Source organism: Perca flavescens, chromosome 12 (assembly GCF_004354835.1).
Source record: "Perca flavescens isolate YP-PL-M2 chromosome 12, PFLA_1.0, whole genome shotgun sequence".
Taxonomy (NCBI): domain Eukaryota; kingdom Metazoa; phylum Chordata; class Actinopteri; order Perciformes; family Percidae; genus Perca; species Perca flavescens.
The window spans coordinates 19,311,639-19,335,828 of NC_041342.1; the positions used below are offsets into that span (position 1 = coordinate 19,311,639).

Below are 24,190 nucleotides of genomic sequence, written 5' to 3' on the forward strand. Positions count from 1 at the left end.
ACAAATAGCAAATGTAACTAACCACGGTGAAAATGCTTATTAAGTGAAGACTGAACCAAAAACAGACAGATGGACATTTGATAAGTACCATCTAGCCACAATGTTGAAAAGATTCCTAAAAATAACTGAAGTTTTAAAAAGCTATATATATATATATATATATATATATATATATATATATATATATAAAATATATATATTAATATATATAATATATATATATATATATATAAAAAAGCTTAAAACATAAATCTTCAGCCAAAAGAAATTAAGACAAGAGAAAACAAGGAAAATATCGAAATCACTCGAGTGTGCAAGCACACATACACACACACACACACACACACACACACACAGTATGAAAAAGCAAACCAAAAAAAAAAAAAAAAAAATAATTTGGCACAAAATATATATATATATATATATATGACGACATTTCTCTTCAGACAGATGTTAAACAGCATGAAACAATGTAAGCTACTAATCCGTATTGGGTTGTTTGGCTATTGAAATGCACTTGAGGCATTTACAAATTCATTTTTGAAAATGACAATTAGGATATTTTACCGGTTGCTATGTGAACAAAGGGAACACAGTGTCACTGATGTGAAGCACCAAAACCAGGCGTTGACCAATATCCAATTCTGGAGCTGCAGCACAAGCGGTTTCAGTCCTGCAATTCATGTTCAACCTGCGCCACCTACTGGCAAGAAAGGCAACGGCAGCAATTTAGACCTGCACAGATAACGCTGAGGTGCACCATCTACCTCCTGGTTACTTTTTAGATTTCTAATATCCATCGGAGGGTTAAAGGAAGGACTAAAACGGTCCTAATCCCAGTTTGTTTGTATGCTGTTTAAAATGGTGCTTTTAAGTCGTTTTATTATTTCATGTAGTTGTGTGTTGATTTTATCTAATGGGTATTTATTTTCTATATTTTGGCCTTTGGCATTGGCTAATTAGGCTGAGAGCACTGCTATTTTCATGTTTATATGAATTAATACCTTTAATCTTGCACTTTGAGTGACATTTGACGCTATATTTTTTTTACTTTATCATAGTTAACAGGTGTTTGTGGTAAATGTAAAACCTTAAAACCACTCCAACATCAGCTTTTTAAAAACAGAAAAATCTGCAGCTTTAACATCTTCTGAAATTGGAGCAGCGGTTACCTTCCTTGCCTGTAGGGGTTGATTAATATTTATTTCTGAACTACTGTTGCAACAACCTTTTGTAATAGGTGGCGCAGGTTGGCATGACAGGAACTGGTCCGACAATGACCTCATCGCTCCCTTCGGTGGAGAATCTGAAGGCTGTTAAATGTGAGTTAGAAGCCAGTGCCTTGAGGTGCTCTACATCGGTTCTACCATCTACAATTTTTTTTACCATCTGAGGAATGTGCAGTGCATGTTAATAACCGTTTGTATGGAAGCTTAAATTTTGAAAATTTGTTGAAACAGTTTCATTGTTCATATTACAACTTTAGAAATAACTTTTGAATTATCTACTGCAGCAGCATGAGTGATATTCTGTTTAACCTGATGATATCAATTCAAAGACTCTGTATTAACAGTCAGTGCCAACACTGACATGCTGATAGCAACGCTCTAGCTCCAAATAGTCCAGGAGGCTTTTAAAATAAAACCATGGTTCTGTAAGCTTTAACCCTGAAGGTGATAAATGTCAGGAAACAAAGTAACAGAAGAGGCATGAAAACAAAAAGGAATAAAAAGTGTGTAACAGCTCCGATGGGAGCGAAAGCGCAAGATTACAGAGCCTTCTCAGACCTCGGTCTTCATACAGGTTACGTAATTAATATATATATATATTTATATATACATATATTAAGTCACTTCGAGGCAACATTTGTTTCTTGAATAAAAACTTGAAGCACAACTAGCCTTCAGTTAGAACAGAGAAAAATATACAACCCAAACTGTACTACTAATCTAGAAGAGAATGGCAAGTAAACATTGAAAAACTGTTTTAGCTAATAAAGTGGTCTCTCTCGCACACTTCTCTCCGTAAGAAGTGTGATGTTTAAACAAAGTGTGGTGTTACGAAGCTTTTTATATCCGAACTGGCTGACCCATTCTGACCTAGATTAGGCTGTGCCTCTGCCCACACTGGTTTGCAGAGACTCCTCTCACAGGTGGACAGTTGCTGCTGTGCATTCAGAGGAAGAACGGTGTTCCCTTCTCGGATGCTTTAACAGAGCTGTCTTCGCAACGACAAGCATCAGAACAGAAGTTAGCTTGTGAAAGACCATTAGACAAGTGCTCAACTTACTGTTGTTGGACAAACAGACAAAGTTGTCACTTCACTGGCTACAGAGGAATATGAAGCACACAAGGATTTAGCAACATTTGAGATCTACGCCACTCACACTCTAAACCAAATCACTTTGGTTCGGTTTTGCACTAAGAGGGGGGGGCAAGCTGTTATATGCTCCACTCCATTACTGCTTTATAGAAACAAAGGATTAGAGTCCAGCTTAGCTAAGTCTCTCACACACACACACACACACACCTTTCCACTGCAGCCCCCCCCCAAAAAACTCAACAGTCTCTCTTGATACAGAGTCTTTAGAGAGTCCTCACAATACCCTGCTTTGAAAAAAAGAAAAAAAAAAGAAAACTGCTGCTAAGGAGGGAGTGCCCACTTTTGTGCTGTGGACACAAACACCTCTTCATGGCACTTGAGTCTGATGTGTGCCTGAGGTGAGTGTGTGTCCATGTGGTAAAATGTGTGTACATCTGTCCATGTGTGCATGGGCGTGGGGTTGGAGCGCTGTCTGGCCCCCTTAGCTGTGGTTATACACTGCTGTCCTCCAACAGCGGCTCCTTGCCCTCGGCCCCGCTGCCTTGAGGGCTGTGGGAGTGACTCTGTGCCCCGTTGCTGTGCTTCTTATAGGCGCCGGGCCTCATGCCGGGCCCTGTGTGCTCGGGGATAAACAGGGCCACGAGCAGGGACAGCAGCACTGAGCATGCACCAAACAGGAAGGGAGGACCGGGAATGATGGCACTCTGAAGAGAGACAAACGTTTTATTTAAGTACAGCTACCATAGGTGGAACTTATTATTTGTATTGTGTAAGAGTATTGTGTAACTACCTCATCAGTGGGGTTGGCCATGTTCGGTTTGGCACCTTTCTCAGAGCCGTCTGTGTCAGTAAGCTCCACGTGGAACAAGTAGAAGACAAAACCGTAAAGAGCAGGGCCCAAACCGTTACAGAGGCCTCGGATTCCAGTAATCATCCCCTGGACAACACCTACATGCAGGTAGATATAAAACATAACACTGTCAGGAAAGTCTCTAATAAATGCTACATTCCAGCGACTAATTAGAATGATAATTATGGTTATTTGTCAAATAAATAAAAATATGCGACATTGTGTCGATTATCTGTCAGCTAGCAGCAAGACAACCATTTTCAGACAGTTATATAGCAGGAAAGACCATGTAAACAGATACTTGTCAACTGGATATCCACTTTGATAAAGTGGGACCACTTAAGCTATGAGTTGATAACAATTTACAGATGAGGTGTACTTCCATTTACCCCTCCTCATATTAGAGTGCAATGCTTAAGCACAGATGCCATCTATGGTCAACAAATGGAAAAAGCGATGTACTAAACTTTAATTTTTTATTTAAATACACTTTCACCTAGGATAGAAAACTGTAAAAAAGGACCTTAATGTGGCATTAAACAAATTCTCACTTGTGCTCACTTATACTGTGATTAGCTATTTAATAATTGAAATAAATAAATTTAGCCAATTTTAGACCGTATTAATTTGGGCAGTCCATGTATAGCTGTTTTGGTAAAAAATAATATATAAATATATATATATATATATATATATATATATATATATATATATATTTATTTATTTACACATACATACACATGCTAATTTTGATTAAATAGTAAAAAGGTGATAGATGTTAACAGTTGAGAACCTTACCTTGTTGGTCGGGGTCTGCATTACGGGACACAATGGCGCTGATGGCAGGGAAAGTGATGCTGGACATGGCTGCAACAGCTCCAGCAGCCCACATCATCCTACAACCAACAAGGATACAAACAAAACTTAATTTTTGAAAGGTTGAATAGAGATTAAAACATTTCCTTCAGAGGTTCAAAGCTGGTTACACCTACTCTGGTTAGAACCTCATGGCTCAGAACAAGAAAATACTTTGCACATCTATTTCATGAGACAGGTGCGTAGGAGAGGGAACAAGTAGGTCAAAAGTTGCAAACCGAAACGTTGCCGTTCATCTTTGCATGATAGAAAGTGTGTGGAGTTTGTTTGCAACGTAAAACCTTATGGCTAAAAAAATAAAATAAAACCCTTATCTGAATAAATTTGCTTCTATAACAAAACAACAAAAAAAGAAGAAAAAAAAGCCAGTGACTAAGCCTCCAAAATACCCAATGTCAAAGCTAATATTAGATAGTTATTCTTCCTATTCAATTTATGAAAAACTAAATCCATGGCAATGATTTGTAGGTTTTCCATCATAAATTGATGGCTTTAGAGTTCTGGTAATTTGTGTGGTAATCCCCGAGGTAGAGACACTAGAGTAATAGATGCCATTTACTTTTTGTGTGAACATGGAACAACTCGACCTTTATTTAACTTAATTTCCTGGGTATTGACCAAAGCTGAGAGAAACAACAAGGAGACATGTTGTGAAGGTTTTCTTTCAGAATCAATAGATATTATGGGTCACTGCCTTCACCTCCAGGCCGAAACAAGAGAAACTGACGCAGTTGTTATGATCTCACTTCAAGAGAAGCGAATATGATAGTGTGATCTGTGTGTATGGGTGGTGGTTGTTTAGTAAAATCACAAAAACAATAATTACTGTACCACTGCTATTTGCTTAAAAAAAAAAAAAAAAAGAAGACACTGAATCTCAAACTTTAACTTCCAAGACAGTAACATGCCTGTGCATATGTTAAGAAAATCATTTTACATTAGTCAAACAAGATCTTTCAAATTACAAGTTATTGATGCTTTTAAAGAGTCTCAGTTATCAGATTACAGTGTCACCATCTGGCTGATGACAGTACTATTGATTGAGGCTATGCTCCCCTCTGGTGGTTTGTCAGGGCATCACAACAACAGTGGACAATGACTAGAAACTATAATGAAAAAGAAAATAGATCAGAAAAGACAATAGGGCCTGTATCTTTGCAGTGTTCATCATTTAGATTAAATTTTTTCTGATTATAGATTCTGGTTGTTATCTGACCATGCTTCAGGTTCTTGGAATATTATTTGAGTAACACTGAACGCAAAACGACCCGTTTAAAGTAGATTTGACTTTCACATCAAGTATTTTGTAATTCTTTTGACTTGAAAGTTTAAATTCAGAAAAATAGAAATAGTCTTTATCTTGCCATGCACAAGTTATGTTATTTAATTTATATATATATATATATATATATATATATATATATATATATATATATATATATATATATATATATATATATATATATATATATATATATATATATATATATATATATATATATATATATATATATAAAAAAAAAGTTTGTCTAAGTGCAAAACCGCAGTCGTAGTATATAACTACGACTGCGGTTTTGCACTTAGACAAACTTCCTTCTTTTCTTAAATATATTTACTCAAGTGACTACTTGTCTCTGTATCACTACTATCTATTGTGAAGTGGGGTGGGAAAAATAATCGATTCTTAGATCAAATCCAAGTGACTTAAAGAGGATGGGATAATGACAAAGAGTTTAGGCGAGAGTGCAGAAAAAAAACAAAAAACAAAACACAAAAATGGCCAAAAGGAAAATAAATTGAAGTGTGTGTGTATGTATATATGTATGTTTTTTTTTTTTTTTTTTTTTTTTTTTTTTTAAATCACGCATGGAAATGTACACAAAAAAAAATGTTGCATCGGTTTAGAATCGAATCGTTGGCCTCTGAATCAGAATCGAATTGTGAGGTGCCAAGAGACTCCGGCACCTATTGTGAAGCTTGTCCCCACTTGAACCTGAGCTCCATGGATACAAGGAATACAGATAGAGCTGTGGATTCAAAAAGCACTTTTCTTAATGTATTGCTGGTTCTTAGTGTGTGGGGTCCCTTTGAATGAACGTGGTGGAAAGGTGTGCATGCTAGAGGTTACTGACCAGGGCTGAGAGCCGAAGCCGTACCACGCCAGCTGGAGGATCTGGAAGCCGAGGCCGAGCAGGATTGTGTTCTTATTCCCTATGGAACGCATCAGGATCCCCAACACCACAGTCTGCAGAAACACAGCACACAGGTCAGACAATACCACTCTGAGGAGGCATTAGGTATTGTAGCAAATAGTTTAAATCATTTTCAAATCACTCTTGAAATCTGGTCTGTTATATATAGAGCTAAAACAATTACTTGATTAATTGGACAGAAAAAATATCTGCAACAATATTTAAAATAAATCTATTGTTTCACTAGTTCCATCCCATTAAATGTTAAGATTTACTGATTTTCTTTGTCTTCCGATAGTCAACTTTAAAAAAAAAAAAAAAAAAAAAGCAATTTGAAGAACATTGTTATTTCTGTCTACTCTGTCTACACATATTTAACATGTCTGTCTGTCCTCTGTAGCTCTTCCTGAGGTTTCTTCCTTTTTTTTTTTTTTTACCCCATTTAAGTTTTTGTGTGGAGTTTTTTCTTGTGGATTTGGCTCCAAGGACAGAGGGTATGCTGTACAGATTGTAAAGCGCTGTGATGCAAATTTGTGATATACAAATAAAATTGGACTTGCCTTCAAGCTGTGAACTTGGGCTCTAGGTGAAATGTTTTACTATTTTTTGCCATGATATAGACAAAACAAATTAATTATTAAGAATAACAATACTAAAACTTCAAACACAGCAATGTTATTCTACCACAATAGTGTATTTTTTCAGTACCTGGGCTAGTATTGAGAGGATCCCCACAACAGCAATAAAGGCAGCCACTGTCGCTGATGAGAAGCTTATGACCTGAAGGTTAGGAAGCATTCAGATAACACAAGTTAGGACATGACAGGACAAGCACAGTCAGACAAACACATCTCAAAAACACAAAACCTTCACCCATTCTCCACCAAACACAATGAAAGAAGGGGTTTTTTAGTGGCCTTTTGTAAACACGTGCTGTTTACTACTGCATCTTGGAACAACAAAAAAGTGCTCCTCTTTTTCCACCCCTTGTATTTAGGTCAAATATGCAGCCTTATATCTCTTCAATACAGGCAGCCTCAGGAGTAGGGCAGCTGGTGCGAGGTGTGTATAAATTATGACAATGAATGTGGAGAGACATATACGGAAAAACAACTTGAGCATAAAGGGGACAGAAGGGCATGTAGAATAATGTTAGCCCAATGCTCCAGAACTACTTTGCTTTTTTTTTTTTACAAGATGGTAGCAGCGGAGACTGTGCCAACTGGTTCATCTGACACTGTTTACACAAACTAAACAATCCCCACTTCAAGCAGTTTAACAAAAAGAGGTCACAGCTTGTCAGTTCAACTTGAAGCTGCAAGCTGCTTCCAGATGCTACTGTACCATTGGATATTGACTCAAACAGTCCATTTCGGACGTGTTTTTCCTGCTGTAGAATTTTGCTGAGAAACCTAATGAATTTGTTCTACTTCTTCACACGCTAAAACCGTCTGTTCAGCAAACCTGCTGACCCCATCTTAAAGCGATGTAGGCAAAAGTGGTTGTTGGGCAAATTTCCCCCCCAGTTATTCCAAAGAGGTTAAAATAATAAGAGGCGACACTCCTTTTGGGTTGTCAATACAACATCTGCGGGCAGCCACACAGCTGAGTCGCTGCCATTTTGGACTGGACAAAGGGCTTGCAGTAATAAAATGGAGATACAGAAAATATGCCATTCCTACTTAAAAGAGGGGATTAATCTGTCTAAAGCTCCTAGTAAACAACGGCCATGGCAGTCACTTAATCTAAACTTCTTTGTGTGTATTATACAGTTATTTTTGTGGTCTTTCTGGAAATGTGTAAGCAGGGAGAGCAGAGAGTTACCTGTCTGAGATAGAGAAAGAAGCTGGAGTACTGGCCGGCCTCGGGGAGGTAGGAGAGGAACACTGTGATACAGATGAGGAGCACCGTGGAGTCCTGGCCCACCTTACGCAGAGACTGCCCAAGAGAACATTTAGAACAATTTTAACTTGTTGCATAGCTACACAATTTGAAATGTGTGTGTGTACATACATACTGCGAATCGTTTTTATTTATTTTTAAAATCGAGAATAGTTTTTGAATCGAATCTTGCGCCTACAAATCAATATTGAATAGTGATACACCGATTTCATCAGCCGGCCGATATATGCGTTTTTACGTGTTTTTTTCCCGGCATTAGTTACAAACAGGTGTCCACAGGCTGCTCGGTGTTGCTGGAGACCCTGCAGTTCACGTGCAGACCATGTACTGCCCTTCCCCCACTAGCAGAGTGCTGGGGCTGGAAGCCTGGCAAAATGATCAACAAAGAGTGTTATGTTGATACTCACAGCGAAGGGGTCTGCTTGCTCCCAGGAGATGGGTGCTCCCCATGATGCTGGCCTCATCTTCTCTGGCAGCGACTCCGGTACAGCCACCAGGATGAAGCAGATGTCGAGCAGGGCAATGGCTGTGGCCAGGATTACCACCAAGGTGTCGCCGTAGACCACAGACAGGTAGGCTCCGATGGCTGGGCTGGTAACCAGGCTGGCCGCAAAGGTAGCAGATACCTGGAGGGAGGGAGAAGCAGAGCTGAGGGTAAGCAAAGAGGAAGTGATTGATCTTTCATACAGTTTTGAAAAGTGATAAAACCAATACAGGAATGATTCTTCACTAATAATTGCTTCCTTGGATTCCATAAATTATTCTGTTCAAGTTTAACAGGACTCAGTTTTGGTCAACCATCTCCTCACCAAACCGTATGCTGTGCTCCTCTCATGCTCCTGTGTGATATCTGCCACATAGGCAAAGATCACAGAGAAGGTGACGGCAAAGACGCCCGACATGGAGATGACTGCAAAGTACCACCTGAAAGAGAAGAGTTAGGCTTGTCAGCACAGACAAACGTTTACATTGTAAATCCTACCTGAAGTTTACAATGGTGTTTATTGGTCATTTTGGAGCTGTAGTTTATTCTGTTGTTCTATAAGATTGCATTATATTATATGGGGTTTCAGACCAGCACAGGACAAGACTTCACCTTCTACATTGATAGAAGACCAAATAAATGTGTAGAGTTGTCCGCGTTTGGAACTCACCATGGGCTGATCTTCATCAGTGGAATAGGTGCGCAGGTGAAGAAGACGGTAAGCAGCAAGAAGGATTTGCGTCCCCATACGTCTGACAACGCTCCAATCAGCGGAGCACTCAGGAATGATAAGAGGCCCTAGAGAGGATGGAGAGTGAAAGATAGGGGAGGACATGGCACAGAAAGGGAGGCAAATGTAAATGGATAACTTTTGTAAAGTTATAAAAGAGTTATAGATTTACAATGACTGTCCAATGGTGAAGGCCAGAAAACAGACGATCTTTAAAATGGTCTCGTCTTGCTAATAAAAGACTAAAAGTTATTTATGATTGTTAAAGCTGTTTTTGCCATGATGGATAAAGCAATCTTATCTTTCTTTTGTTCTTGACAAAACAAAAACAATCCATTAGGTTGACATATAGACAACAGATTGTCATGATAAGTGCTTTTTTGGTGGTCACTAATAGGTTTTGTCCACTCAATTTAGCTTGTTTGCAGAGTAAACGTTTCTTGCTCAGACAATATCAATGTTCTTAACATCATGACAGCCACGACAAGAGTAGAAAATCTAAAATAATTACAAGCATGTACTCTCCAACTATCTTTAGACTAGGCCTGTAACAATCATTAAATAATTGTCCAACTGCAATTTTTCTTTCCGTAATCACATTTTGTTTTAGGAGATGGGTCACACTTTTGTTTGGATCCATCAAACAGGTTTCCAATACCTGCGTGCACCCTGTAGCGTCACCTAACAGTGGCTATCCTGTGATCCAAGGATCCCTCTCAGAGAATGCCCCATCTGCAAGTCAAGTCGGCTTTTGTACGTTAAAAATCCACCGAAGCAGCTTTATATTTGTTTTAGTAATGTAATTCGTCTGTCTATTGTGCTTTGTTAAACAAAAACGATGCTGTAGCAGAAATGGCCGTGATTAATTAACATCATGCTACCGTAGGTCCCTGGGGATTTGTGCTCTTAGGGATATGACTCTTGATGGTAGTTGTTGATATGCCAAATTGTAACTATAGAAATAATTTTTGGTTGGACTGTGGAGCTTAAGCTATGCTAGCGGCAGCTGTCACTTGTTGCCATTGCAACTCCAAAACATCCTGGGCTGTAGCTGTCTCAAGCTAGAGAAATTGATCACGCTCTGTTTTTTTTGTTGTTTTTTTTACTGATAGGGATAAATGTTCTATTGTCAATTTTATGTTCATTTAAGCAAAAAATACAATGTTTATGGATAATAAAAAGGCATGGTTTACTTCATAGGCTGTGTACTTTCGTATCTGGGTCACATAACTGATATATAACAAAAGATGCATCCTGGGACTCATTGAAAACTTTAATGTTTGAAAAGTAATAAATTATTAAATATTTTTAAGTTTGACTGAAAAAAGACATATGTATTGTTAATCGCAATCATTTTTGAGACAATTAATTGTACAGCAAAATTTGGAATGGTTACAGATCTACTTTAGACACACTTTCCTTTCCCTGAATAAACACCAGCAAGGTGCACTTGAGGCACCCCGCCCTCAACGTGCTTCTATGAACTATTCCGTGGCCATCGGGGGAACCTGCTAGGGTTTTTTGGACAGCTTGCAGGTGTTAACATGTAGCCCAACTTGTGTCAAGCAGGGCGTCGTTGAACAAGAGCACTTACGCTCAGCAAATTTTAAAAGGGCAAACAAAAGCAAGACACACTTGCTAAAGAAGAAGAATGTTAGTTAACAGCCGCTGTAGTAAAAAGCACATGCTCCTGGCATGTCTTAATGTATGGCTTTTAAAAATAAATGTAATATTTTAATGAGTTAATCCACAAAAACGTTTCCACTTTCCATTCATTTTAAGTCATTGCATTTTAAACAACCCAAAGATATTTCTTGCTATGAGATACCGTCCCTCATGGGAGCCAGAATGTTGTGTTTGTGTATACTGACGTCTTACCTTGACACCATGGATAAGCCCATTCATCAGGAATGTGTGTTGGGGGAATGTCTGATGTAATACCTGAAAAACAAAACAGATAACACCACATGAAACCACGTTATGAACATATACTGCATCACATTACAAACAATGACTAACAGTGGTTTATGTAATTTTCAGAGTTAAACTACAACTAGGTAAACAAGTGTGACACCACTGGACAAAAAACGTACCAAATGATGGAAGGTCGAAATAAAAAAAATAAATCATTGAGGCCTATGGAAGAAAACTATGGATGAGACAAATTTGTAAAACATGGAAAACAGAAAAAACTAACCATAAACAGCATATAAAACAAAGTGTTACACATAAAATTTAAGAATTACAGAGGATAAAAACTTTGAAAGTTGAAATAACTTATTTCCATAGTGGTCCGGGGCACCCCAAACTATAGGAAAATATCTAATTGCAATTATTCTGACTGATATTGCAAGTTTTTGCATGATTCTCATTTTCATTGAAAATATTAAAATCAAAAACATTTAAAATGATTATGGTGCGATTTTTGGGTGGATCTGTACCAAATAAAAACTTTTAGTCTGTAGGATACGATTTGTAGGCCGGGACGTCTCTGTAGCACCACAATACTAAATTCTTAATTGTTTTGACACATATTTAGCCTTTTACAAATATTGATCTCCCTGCAATTTTGATATTGCACTAGTCCATATTGCGATTTTGATAAAATTGCGATAAATTGTACAGCCCTACTGCAAATTGTGATAGGTTTACATAGATTTTTTTAAGCTTTTATTATTGACACGATAGGGAGAACTTTTTTTCTTCATTTTTGACCATGCTTTGTTTACCACCGCTGTTCCACAAATGTAAAGAACCACAGTTAGGTATTTCAGGATAAATATAGCTAGACGCTGTGTTCTAGCAATACTGTATCTTTGTGAGAGTGCAGAGAGGAAAGGGGGTGTTCAGATAGTTAAAATCCATGGTATGTTCAGTTCAAAGTCCATAACTTCAGTGTGCAGCAAGTATGGAGCACAAGTGTCACTGACACTGGTTTGGTAACATGGAGCCCTGGTTTAATTTAGGACACGTAGATGCTTGACTGAGACTGAATAACAGGATCTGATTATTGTTTAGGGGAACAGAGGGAAAGCTTGAGGCATGGCTAATAATCTCCGCTCTTCCTCTGGTAATAAGTTACCCAACACACAGACTGTGAATGCTTAGTGACGACTACTGTTGCTAGATACTAATGAAGCAGTACCTCTCATCTTTAGGCAACCCCTGATTAGTCCAAAATGCAAATCCTGCCTCTGCCCAGTGATCTTGGGGGCAACAATTAATGCTTTACAACCCTCCCCCAGTGATTAATGCTTAATAGTTGCACATACAACCACCTCTTCAAATAATAGACCGCTGAAAAGCATGTATTGCATAAGCCTGTCTGGTTCACATCATGTGGGGCACAGATGTTTGCTCATCAGTTGTTTGAGATACCAGTTTCTGCCCAAAGTAATTTACATTGGTAGAGGAAAAGGTGTGTGAAAGAAAACTGAAAACCAAAATTGATCAATCAATTAAAGCATGTCATCACTGACTCATCTTGGCACTTTGCTTTCAAACTAGATCGGTTTTTGACGAGACGATCATCTGTGGTTTTTAAATATTGGCCGGTGATCTTCTGGTGCAATCATTTTTTCAAAAAAACACAGGTTACACTTTTTGAAAGACAATCCTCTAAATAATGCTGTTCGAGTTGCCTGTCGCAAATATGTAAACGGTTAAACCACACCACTCTGAAGCGAATGTGTGGAGTGGTTTGCCTGGCCGGAATCTATGCTGTGGCCTGACAACACAAACCAGCAACCCCCTGATAAGCCTTTTCAACAAAGAACTGGTGCTCGGACAATACAACAGATTGATGCCCTTTTCATATTTCTCAGTCCATTAGCGCTTGACAAAACATCTGCCAACACACATGCATAGAAAACAAAAGTGCGTCATACAGGGCCTCGCTCATTTAATTAGGGATTCAATCATTCATAGACACTGATGGGCCTTGTGCGATTCCAGTCAATGGGAAATGCCACTCTTTGGCTAGGTTACCAGAGAGGCAAGGTGTAGGCGTATGAATATATTACTAACTGTTATGTCAGTTTACATAACCGTGCATCTATGTGAGAGTGCGCGTGTGTCCAGCCTTACCGAAAGCATCGGGGTGGTAAGAAGACCCCATGCAAAAAACTCCAGGAAGATGACCACCACAGCATGGTAAACACTTGGCTCACCGATTCCCTGAGGCTAGATGGAGACAGAGAGAGACACATACAAACAGAAAGGTGATTAGCTAAGAAGCAACAAACATTTTTACATGTATCAAAGTACCTGTAAATGGTAACACATTACCAGATTAAACCTGCTCCTGTGGGATCTTTTGTAATCTGCTCCCAGGACACAATCATCCAGACAATCAGTAAATTTACTACAAATAATGTGATTACTGTACATTAAAATATTAAGGGGAACTTTTTCAATAAGGAATTTAAAAAAGGGCCGCATCCTGCAGACAATTACGAAATAGGAACATAATGAAGTTAGTATTGTTTTCTAAACTGATGACCTTACAGAGAACAGAGCATAAAGCAGTATGTCCGCTGCAAAAAATTAAAAGGTGATCTAAGTGATGGGACGCGTTTTTTAGGCTACAAAAATGCCTTTCCCATGAACACACTTTAATAAAACGCGGTCTCTGAAGACAGCCCAGGCTCCACAAACGGCAACAAAAGCAAACTGCGCCAACCTGCCCCCGGAACCATAACAAACAGTGTTCCAGCCAATAACAGACAAGAAGGAGCTGGTTGAGCCATCACTGCAGCAGCGTTAGCACGTAGGCTACTTCCACAATGCATATTCATTACTCAACCAACTCCTTCTTGTCTGTTATTGGCTGGAACACTGTTATGGTTCGTGGGGCAGGTTGGCGCAGTTTGCTTTTGTTGCTGTTTGTGGAGCCTGGGCTGTCTTCAGAGACCGCGTTTTATTACAGTGTGTTCATGGGACAGGCAGCTAGCAGACAGTGAGGAGATGTTTGCTGTATGTGACAAATGTTGTAGCCTAAAAAACACCTCACTTAGAGCACCTTTAAGCGGTTTTATTTTTTCACAATTGCATTTTTGTAATTTCTCTATTCTGCAACATGAGTCTGCACAGTATCAAAATCGAATTTCCACGAACAAAATGACTAAGCTGAATACATGCATATTTTAAAAGCATGCAATCACTTTGGCTTTATTAATCCAGTCATACTTACTTTAATTATGACATTAATGCAACAAAGTTAATCTGTTTACATGACATCTGTAATATTAGCTACATGGCCTTCCTCTGAGTACATGTCAATTCAAACACTGAAGCAAGGAAAAGGACTTAACCGCAGCTGCAAAATCTGCTCTAGAGTCTAAGTCCGGAAGAACTACAAGCTACTTCAGCATTTGTAGCTGGGGATGAAATGCCGTTTACAACAATCTTCGCTTTCTTCCCTTGTCTTGCAAACTAGCTGCATTTCCATTAGCGAGAGGATGTTATGTGTAAGAATGGTTTTACAGTGTACATTTAAGTGTTATGACGGACTCAAAAATTCAGCCGTATTCGTATTCAGCCAGAGAGGCTGCAGCAGGGAGAATATGGCCAGCAGCAGGGGGCCTGCAGAACCCGAGCTGACAAGAGCAAACACCGACTGGTAGCGCCTTTACTGAAATTGCCTTCCGATACCAACAGAAACAGAATCATTTTGCTGCAGTGAATGTCAGCGTGGGCTGTTTCGCTGACACCGATGGGGCTATACGTGCATTATTGCATGTTTACATGGACAGAGGGGTGCTGGTGACCTTCTTCAGGATCCCAAAAATAAACTGGAAAAGACGACCGAGGAGAGCAGGGCGATTTTGGGGTGGTTTTTGCCTGCCTCCGAAGAAGGAGTGGCCTCAAACGAGCCAATGTTTGCCGGGCAGCTGCTCAATGAAGAGACGGGACAGCAGAGAGAGACCACTGGGGAAATACAGTGTGTGGAGCCGGCAAGAGGTTCTTTCAGGGGAATGATTGTAAAGGTTTAAAAAAAGAATGTTTATGGCATTTACAATCTTTCTGGACCGATTGGTGGGATTGCTGTGGACGAAGTCCACACGTACGGCAATACACTGGTAATTGCAAATTGCATTTAACCATGTGTCTGGCTAATCTAAATAGCTCACATTACTGTATTATGTGAACAGTAAACTTAATTTAATATTGTATGTGGCATATTATTTAGCGGGTGCAAATCTTTCACCAAAACAGGTCCCCTTCCGAGACCATTTTCCAAAAAGGCACCATCGCTGTGTCCGCAGCTTAGACCCTCCCAAGACGATTGGGATTGGTTTAAAGAAATGCAAACAACCCAGGTTTGTTTGTAGGGCTGTCCTCGACTAAAGAAATTCTTAGTCGACTAACACTTATAAGATTTTGTCGACTAATCGATTAGTTGATTTAATTGACAGAGCTGTGCGCTTTGAGAGGTGGTTAAGACTAGAACAGCACAATATAAATGTAGTTAATTAACCATCTGTAAAACTGAGTTTCTCCACAATTAATCCTGCAAAAGCACCACTTTAAATCTTGCGTTTACCATAAATGTGCTCAGAAGTTTCTTGGAAATAAGTAATTAAGCATGAATAAGCATAAAAAATGACTAATCGACTAAAGAAATCTTAGTCGACTAATGGTGTAGACACATATAGCCGACGGCCGACCGTTGACAGAAAACCCCGTCGATATGATCAGTCGCATCCCCGAGGTTCAAAAAACTGCCACATAACAGACCAAAAAGACGAGAGGAGACGAGATGTAATACATCTCTATAACAGCAGGTGGCGCTTATCTGTAATGTCGCCCAAGAAATGAAAACCGGCAGCTGATTGGACGAACGCGTCACATGGGTTTGTTTTCTCCGGAAATTCAGACCTGGACTGTCATGGCGGCCGTTCAGAATACGATCTCATATTGTACTAAAATAGTTCACTGAAACATGTTTCTGGAAACATTTTAAGCGAGAAACAGGCCATGCAGTTGCTGAATCTGTCTTCATTTCAGCTCAACAAAAGGTCAGTTTAAAAGATTGTCATCAGATTTTGAGAGACTAGTCATCTCATTCCGCTCGTCATTTCCGGGTGAGTCCCGACGGCCCTGCTGCCGACCGAACATGTCAGGTTGGCCAAAATGAACGCTGACAGCCCCCCAGACGGACGACGGCACACGACACATCGAACAGATTTGAGTCACTGACCTCGCCAGACTGTCCCACGGCCGATAATCGGCCTGAGTGCTAGTGACACTCTAACAGCCAATCATGCAACAGTATCATGTTTGGTTGCGCCACATCGCTGTTTCGTGTTCTTCAATAAGAGAACCGGCGTGGAGTGGAAAGGGAGTGCCGCAGCGAGCGAGGAAATCGTTGATAAAACAGGAAAAGTCAGTATGGCAGTTTTGGGGATTTTATAAGTCTGACCGTAGTCAGACCAACACTGGTACTACCATAAACTTGTTTTACCACTTTAGCCGCGCTCACACTTTGGAGCACAGCCGTATTTGCCATCAACGTCCAACAACATCTGCAACTGCTACACGGCACAAGCAGCAGACCGCCATGGAGAGGTACTCTGCATCAGCGCCTTACTAAACGCTACAAAGAAATAACGAAGGCAGACATGCTGAGCACTGTCCAGAAGCCAGGTTACCAACCTAGCACTAAACCTGCAGAAAATAGTTCTTCTCAGGTTTCTTATATTTAGCCAACACTTTGCACTATTTTATGACACTTTATTAAGCATTTCTTACTTATTCTTTAATTTTGCACCTTAATGTTAAGAGATAATTGTTAAGTGTTCATTGTGATTTTAGACCCGTTTACATTTTAATTATTTGAGTGTTTTCCATGGTTGTGTTGACATTTCTGCTTTTATAACCGAGGGGATTATAATCAGAGCAGGGTTAAGTTTAAAATAAAAATGTTTAAATTGAATATATTTTTCTCCTGGTCCTTATTTTAAATAGGTCATAAAAAATATCAATAATTAATCGATATCGACCGATATGAAAAACTTATATTGTGATAGTTTTCAACCATATCGCCCAGCCCTAGTGGCAGCCCTATTTGTTTGTATAATTTTTAAAATCGCTGAATTTCTATAGTTAATCGCGATTAATCGCATGTTTTATCACATGATTAAAATTGTATTATTTTGCATTTCAGAACAGTTTTTAAGTACATATTAACAATAGAAAGCAATTCTTACCAGTCTACCTTGATTGGGAATCAAATGAATGCAAAGAAAGTTACTTTATGAACCTGACTTTAAGATTTGTATTCATTTATTATTTATTTACTGTAAACAAAAAAAAGAAGGGTACTAAATAACAGTCAGGAACTTGTTTATTGTTAAGGCCATGGTGAAAATTAAAGATTTAATAATAATAATGTAATAACTATAACAATAACTTATTTCACCAGTAAATTTCTGTTGAACGACAAAAACAACCACCATATGGGAAAAGGGTATTTTACAATTACTGTGAATGCACAACGAAGCTACCTGTTTTAAGTGAACACACTGTCTGTATTGTTCAATTCCAACAACGGCAGCTGCTGCGCTGCAGAGCAGACAGTTACATCCCGGTGTTGGAATCCTCTACAGTGAAATACAGTCACACTTTACTAGGGCTGCTCCCTTTTAGTCAATTAGTTGACTAATGGGTCGTTTTGGTCTTAGTCAACTTAGATTTCTTTCGTCGATTAGTCATGTTCTATGCTTTTTTCATGCTGAATGACTTATTTCCAAGAAACGTACGAGCACATCTCTGGTAAACACAAGAATTAAAGTGGTGCTTTTGCATGACTCTTTGCTGAGAAACTCAGATTTACAGATCTGTCGATTAAATCAATTAATCGATACAACTGAATGAGTTTTAGTCGACTGACGTCCAGTGATCACCGGTTGATGAGACTAGAGGTCGACCGATTAATCGGCCGATTTTTGGCATTTTTTTTTTATATAATCGGCATCGGCCAATATCCCAGTATATCAAGCCGATTAATAGGCAGGCGCATCTGTGGGCAGCCTAGTGTTAAAAACATGAATAGGCGACATTTTTTACAGCGCACTCAGACCACCTGCCTCCAGCCCCTCCCCTCGTGAATTCTTGCGCTGTGTGTCTCGCACAGTCACTTCAGGTTCCGACGCTACCGTCAGTAGTAGCTAGCATATTGCTGGTGCTCTTGCCTTGGGATTAACTGTACTAATAAAACCGTACAAAACACCGCAGCCACACCGCTGTGGAAGCTCCCCGAATGCCATTTATCAAAGCCTGGTTGTTACCCCTGTGCGTGGCAGTCTCATGCACTCCTATAACGGAGCTAACTGGAGCTAACCGCTAACGGAGCTAACCGCTAACGGAGCTAATCGTTGCTAACAGAGCCTTCAGTTCTCCGTGCCTGTATCCATTAACTGCATCTATGGACTCGAGCATGAATAAAACCCTTAATTTTATTAAATTTAAATATTTAAAAACTCACTTTTGATCCTAATGAGTGCAACAGGACATGCAACAGTAGGATCCCCAAAACACAGATACAACACTTCAACAAATGAACAATGATCTAACGAACAAGAATTTACTTTAGATAACCCTAGTCTGATTTGATTCAACAGGAGTTAGGAGGAAAGTGTTGAGATTAATAATAACATGTCACTTTCTGTGAAGATGTGCAGATTTGTATTCTCAGAAGTTTAATAAATGCTGCTAAGTGCACTAAACTTTATTTTTTCATTTACAAGTTTATTTGACAAAGTTTATTTTCTTCTTACCTGTTTCGTTTATTTAATATATTTTTCATATATTATTTATACAATACAGTATGTTTTTAAAATTATACATTTTTAATTGAAGTATACAAGTGTAGATTGGTTTTTTAGCATTTATCGGCCATCGGCTGACCTTGATTTCTAAAGATCGGCATCGGCCAGAGAAAACCCATATCGGTCAACCTCTAGATGAGACAGCGTTCGCACTTTGATTTCAACAACAGGTCGGCGAGTAGCACTCTCCAAAACAGTGCTTTGCCTGAGCCCACTAGCATCAACCTGAGTCACGTTAACTGGACTATGCTTAGCTCGTAGGTGGTAGCTCAAGCTTGACGTGCTTCAGTGATATTTTAATTAGTCTTTACACAATGTGCATATGGCTTTCGACTTGTCTACGAGCCGTCCGGGAGTTTTGGAAAATAAAAAGCGCCATTCAGAATTGTGTTGCTGCTGCATTTCTCCATCATGCCTGCAGCAGGAAGATGTGTTATGAGGAAGTATGACAGCTTGATGATAAGTAAAGGTGCGGCAAAGGGTCAAAATAGTAGCCTGTTAGGCATTATGTGAAGTAAAAATAAATGGCGGCATGCGATAAAAAAAAAAAAAAAAAAAGTAGGATATTTAATTCATAGCTTTTCAAGCTTCAAAAACCAAACATTCTGCAGTTCTCTAATACTAAATAAATTGGATGCATAAAACTACAGCACTGAGCACATGGCACTTCCTGAATGTGCAAAACATAACAGAATATGTAAACAGAAATGTTGTTAGGCATACATTAAATTGTAAACAGAAATAATCAATTATGAGCCTGCCGATTATTGATGCAGCACTGTTCATGTCCACGATTCGATGCATCGATTTGATTAATTTCAACACCTCTAATAAATAAATATATATACACACACATATATATACACACACACATACATAAAAGAAAAAAAAACCTGCGCGGTGAAAAGTTTGAGACTGACTGAACTTTGAGAGAAACGCAACTCCACATAACATGACACTCCCACCGCACAACCTTGCAGATAGATAGATGGATAGATAGTCTAAAATAATTGTTTTTAATTGAAAAATGTAAAATTTTCTTGAGGTAGGACACCTAAACCCCCTGGCAAATATATGCACTTAAGTCTTCCACAAATCTAGGGAAAACCCTGTATACAAGTCTATAAGGTGGAGAGAAAGTGTGATGAGTGAGCGTGGATTCTGAGCAGGATCTTTGGCAGGAAACATAGCGCTGTGTGATAATTGTGGTGACTATAAAGTAGGCCAGGGCCAATTTAAAAAAAAGAAGAAAAAAAACACTAGCTGCTAGTTTACTCACTCATGTGGTTTGTCATTTCCCCACATGGAAAGGGTGAAAAACATCACAGAAAACCAGTCTACCGGTCTGAGTATGACAAATTGGGGTGCAAGTCAGAGGAAACTCCCAACCTTTTTGTTGCATGCTAAATCTATGATCACCCCACCTGCTTAGCTGAAAAGCAATGAGGAACAATCTGTAACTGTCTCATTATATGGATGTTGCAACTTCCTTTACACTGAAATGACGACTAGCTAGACCTTAAGAGACCACATTTTGCTATTGACTAGTAAGCGTCTACGCCTATTAGATGCTTAGACTGGATCAAGGGCTGGACGTTGAAAGTGAAATCTTAATGGCCGAGTGGTCAGACCTAGTAGCTGCAGTAATACAGGAAGGCAAAACAATGATCTAAACTAAGGACCTCATTGGAAGAGAGCAACATCATGTCAGGTGAAAAATGTACAGACACAAGGCTGTTTTAGGACCATTACTGAGGGAAAACAATAGTTTCATTAGAATTACAAATCTGAGTGTCTTCATATGGATACCCAGCATGTTTGGCATAGCTGTCCACTGATTACATAACAAGCACTGAAGCCTCCCTGTATTTATAACAATCCTACCATACTCAATCTTTGCCAACAGCCTAATTTGGTACAACTACAGTATCTCTTCCACCATCTAAATGATCCAAATAACTAGGATCCCTGATATGATAGTTAGATGGATGATTAAGGGTGAATCTTATCACATCATGTGGTGGTTTAATCATATCTGGACTACAGGCGTCAATGCCCCAGAGAAAGGAGTATACATGTGTCAGAAACAACACGCTGATATTTAACCAATCATAAACACCATATTTTGGACAGCCACCATATAGTTATAAGCTTTGTTACGTTACACAGCTGTTTTAGCAGTGGCAGTCAATATTTTTGCTTCCCCTGAAATGTTGACTTAAACATCCAAACCCTGTTAAGTTTACAAGTCTTGCCTTTGCCCATTTTTAAACCACATTATCGACGATGGATATCCATGTCTGCCTGGCAATCAGAATCAAAATTAGCTTTAATAGCCAAGTAAGTGTGAACACATGCAAGTAATTTGACTCTTGCTTATTGTTGCTCTCAAAGCACATACACATGTAAACAAATAGCTATATAAGGATTGTAAACAGTAGTACAATAGGGTAATGTAAAAGTACAAATGGCGCTGGAATAAATTAGAGAAAGAATTATTAATATAACAAGTTTGCTTATATACTGCATCTGAGGTAACGTTAGGTGAATATGAAAGTATATAGCTAACGTTAGTGTATTTTGTTACCTTACCTTGTCTCTTAAACAATTAGCTAGGTAACGTTAGTACAAAAAGTAGCTTAAAGCTATTACTTAATTTTCCGTTTGTTGTAACAGAATATAAACAACCCCAGTTTAACACACACATGCTAGTGAGCTAGCCCCAGTTTGTGCCTCACAGTGATGCACTATCACGCGTACTTTCTACAAGATTTGAACAAACGTGAGATAACGTAAAACATTACTTTTTAAAGTTAGATAATTTAATATTTAGGTTAACTAGCTAACTGTGGGACGATAAATAGTAGCACAGCTAACGTTGACATTAGCCAGCTAGCTAGAGTTATCTGAGCTGACGTGTAAACGACTAGCAAACGTAGGCCGCCAACATTAGCCGATGCTAGCTGCGTTAGCCAGTTAGCTAGGCGGACCCAGCTAACGGTGAACATTATCCGCTGGGGTAAACCATCAAAGACAGAAAGCCGTAGACAAAAGCCGCTACGAGTGCTGTTTTCCTACAATAAACAAGGCTGCTAACTAACTTCAGCGGCTGAGAGCCAGTTTAGCTCCGTGACAAGCGGACTTAACGAAGATAAATAAATATTTAACTCACACTTCCTCCATCTTTTATTATAATTTTCTTTGCAAGAAGAATGCTGCGGTTCAGCCGCTTTTTCTTCTTTTTCTCCCCCGTCATTGTTAACTTATGTCCATTCTTGGTGTCAGAGGGTCATCGTTGCACCTATCAAAACTAAAATAATCTACCGATTTCGGCTAAAGCTCATAACACCTCGTCAGTCGGCTCCAGGCAGCTAGCAATGAGCTAACTGATGATTTCTCGTCCCCACCTCACTTCAACCCGTCTTCCTGAACTAAATGTTGACCCGCCCTTCAAGTGCAACACCACTCACCGATTGGCTGCCTGATAAAAGAGGAAGGCCATCCGTGCGACTGATTGGTTTAGAAAAATGTTGGTGCTATTGATCCTCAAATGGTGATTTGTGAACATCACACCGCGGGTTCGGTGTACAAAGAGGGAAATCCATTGGTGAGTGGCTGTGTTTATGAAGAAAGTGTACAAGATGTTCAGCTACTTCCACGAACCCAATAAAACAATTCAGTAATAGCATAAACATTAATAATCTTCCTTTAAAGCAAATGGAGGGTTAGAAGTCCTTCAATCTCTTTGTAATATATATTTTTTGTTTTGTTTACACGTAATAGCTAAATTACCTTTTCTGGTACCTGCTACTTTGGAAGTGTCCACTCCATCACTACACCATTGTAAAGTTAATGTTTTCATACGTGTGCTCCCTTTTATATTATATTATCTTTAGATTTTTATTTTACACTTTTTAAACCTTGCCAGTCCGTTGCCTCTTTGCGTTTTTTTGTTTTGTGTACTTTGTGAAGTTGAAAATATTTAATTAAGTTGTCTCCTGTTTAGCTATTTAAAATGATGATAAAATGACACAGTATGGTGTAGCAATGTATTAAAAAACTATTCAAAAGTAGAAAAAACTGGCACCATCAAATCAAACAATGCATGTACAGCTTCACATTTTATTTTTGAAATATAAAAAAATCCATTTGAAATGTATGAAGCCAGGGGGAAATCCAGTCGTAACTGTTGTAAGGAATTCAAAATAAGTTACATTAGGTAGGCTCTGTTTCCATTTACACTCATTAGGCTTTGCCCAAAGGTCATCATATTACCTGAACATATTTTAACCTGCAATTAATCCATGTAAAAGATCATGCCAGTGCAATTTGAAGCACAATATCTATACTTTTAGAGGATAACCAAAAATTATGAAAATGTGATACCATAAAACAAAATTATTCCTATGGGTGCTCACTTAGATTTCTGGGAAGATAAAGTGGTTGGAAATGATTCAAAATGGAAATGTAGCGTAATAAAGATTAAACTATAGAGATGTATTATCATAAAGAATGAGAGCATCATTTAAAATGTTCAGATCTAAAAAAAGAAGAAAAAAAAAAAGTTTCAAAAAAATTCCACCAAGAGCATACACCGATTAAGTTAAATCAATATTTTTCCCAGAATGGTCTGCTATAGTTTTTATTTTTATTCATAATTAAATTGACTTGATACAAAAGGGCAGTTCTTTTGGCTTTAAAACTTCCACCTGAAGTACAATTTCAGTTTCCTCACATATGTCACTATATAAGTTCACTTGGCAGTTCCAGATGTGATAATTTAATTAGCTATTCAAAATAAATCTTACTAAAATTAGTTTTGATATTCAATCCACCTTGCCTTGTCAAAAAATATAGAGTGATCTGTTTAGTATAGTATTATTTGTAATAACCAATCATGGAATCAGTGTATCAATACTAATCTGGTCTTTTGTATAGTTTCTAATGTTTCTAAAAATATTTTACATTCTTTTTTATGTTGTGGAGTTTTTCATGTACATTATT

At 38.6% G+C, this 24,190-nt stretch overlaps 1 protein-coding gene across 1 annotated transcript; it reads right to left on the reverse strand.

Annotated features, from left to right (window-relative positions):
- Positions 1-245: 245 nt before the first annotated feature.
- mfsd14a2 (major facilitator superfamily domain containing 14A2) lies at positions 246-22,621 on the reverse strand. The gene is made up of 12 exons (XM_028592862.1): positions 22,359-22,621; positions 13,443-13,538; positions 11,235-11,297; positions 9,297-9,424; positions 8,952-9,066; positions 8,550-8,768; positions 8,065-8,178; positions 6,949-7,020; positions 6,181-6,293; positions 3,971-4,068; positions 3,113-3,270; positions 246-3,026 (listed from the first exon to the last, which is right to left on the reverse strand). Exons 1-12 carry the CDS (start codon positions 22,440-22,442, stop codon positions 2,814-2,816), a joined length of 1,473 nt encoding a protein of 490 aa, XP_028448663.1. The 5' UTR covers positions 22,443-22,621; the 3' UTR covers positions 246-2,813.
- Between the last annotated feature and the right edge of the window lie 1,569 nt (positions 22,622-24,190).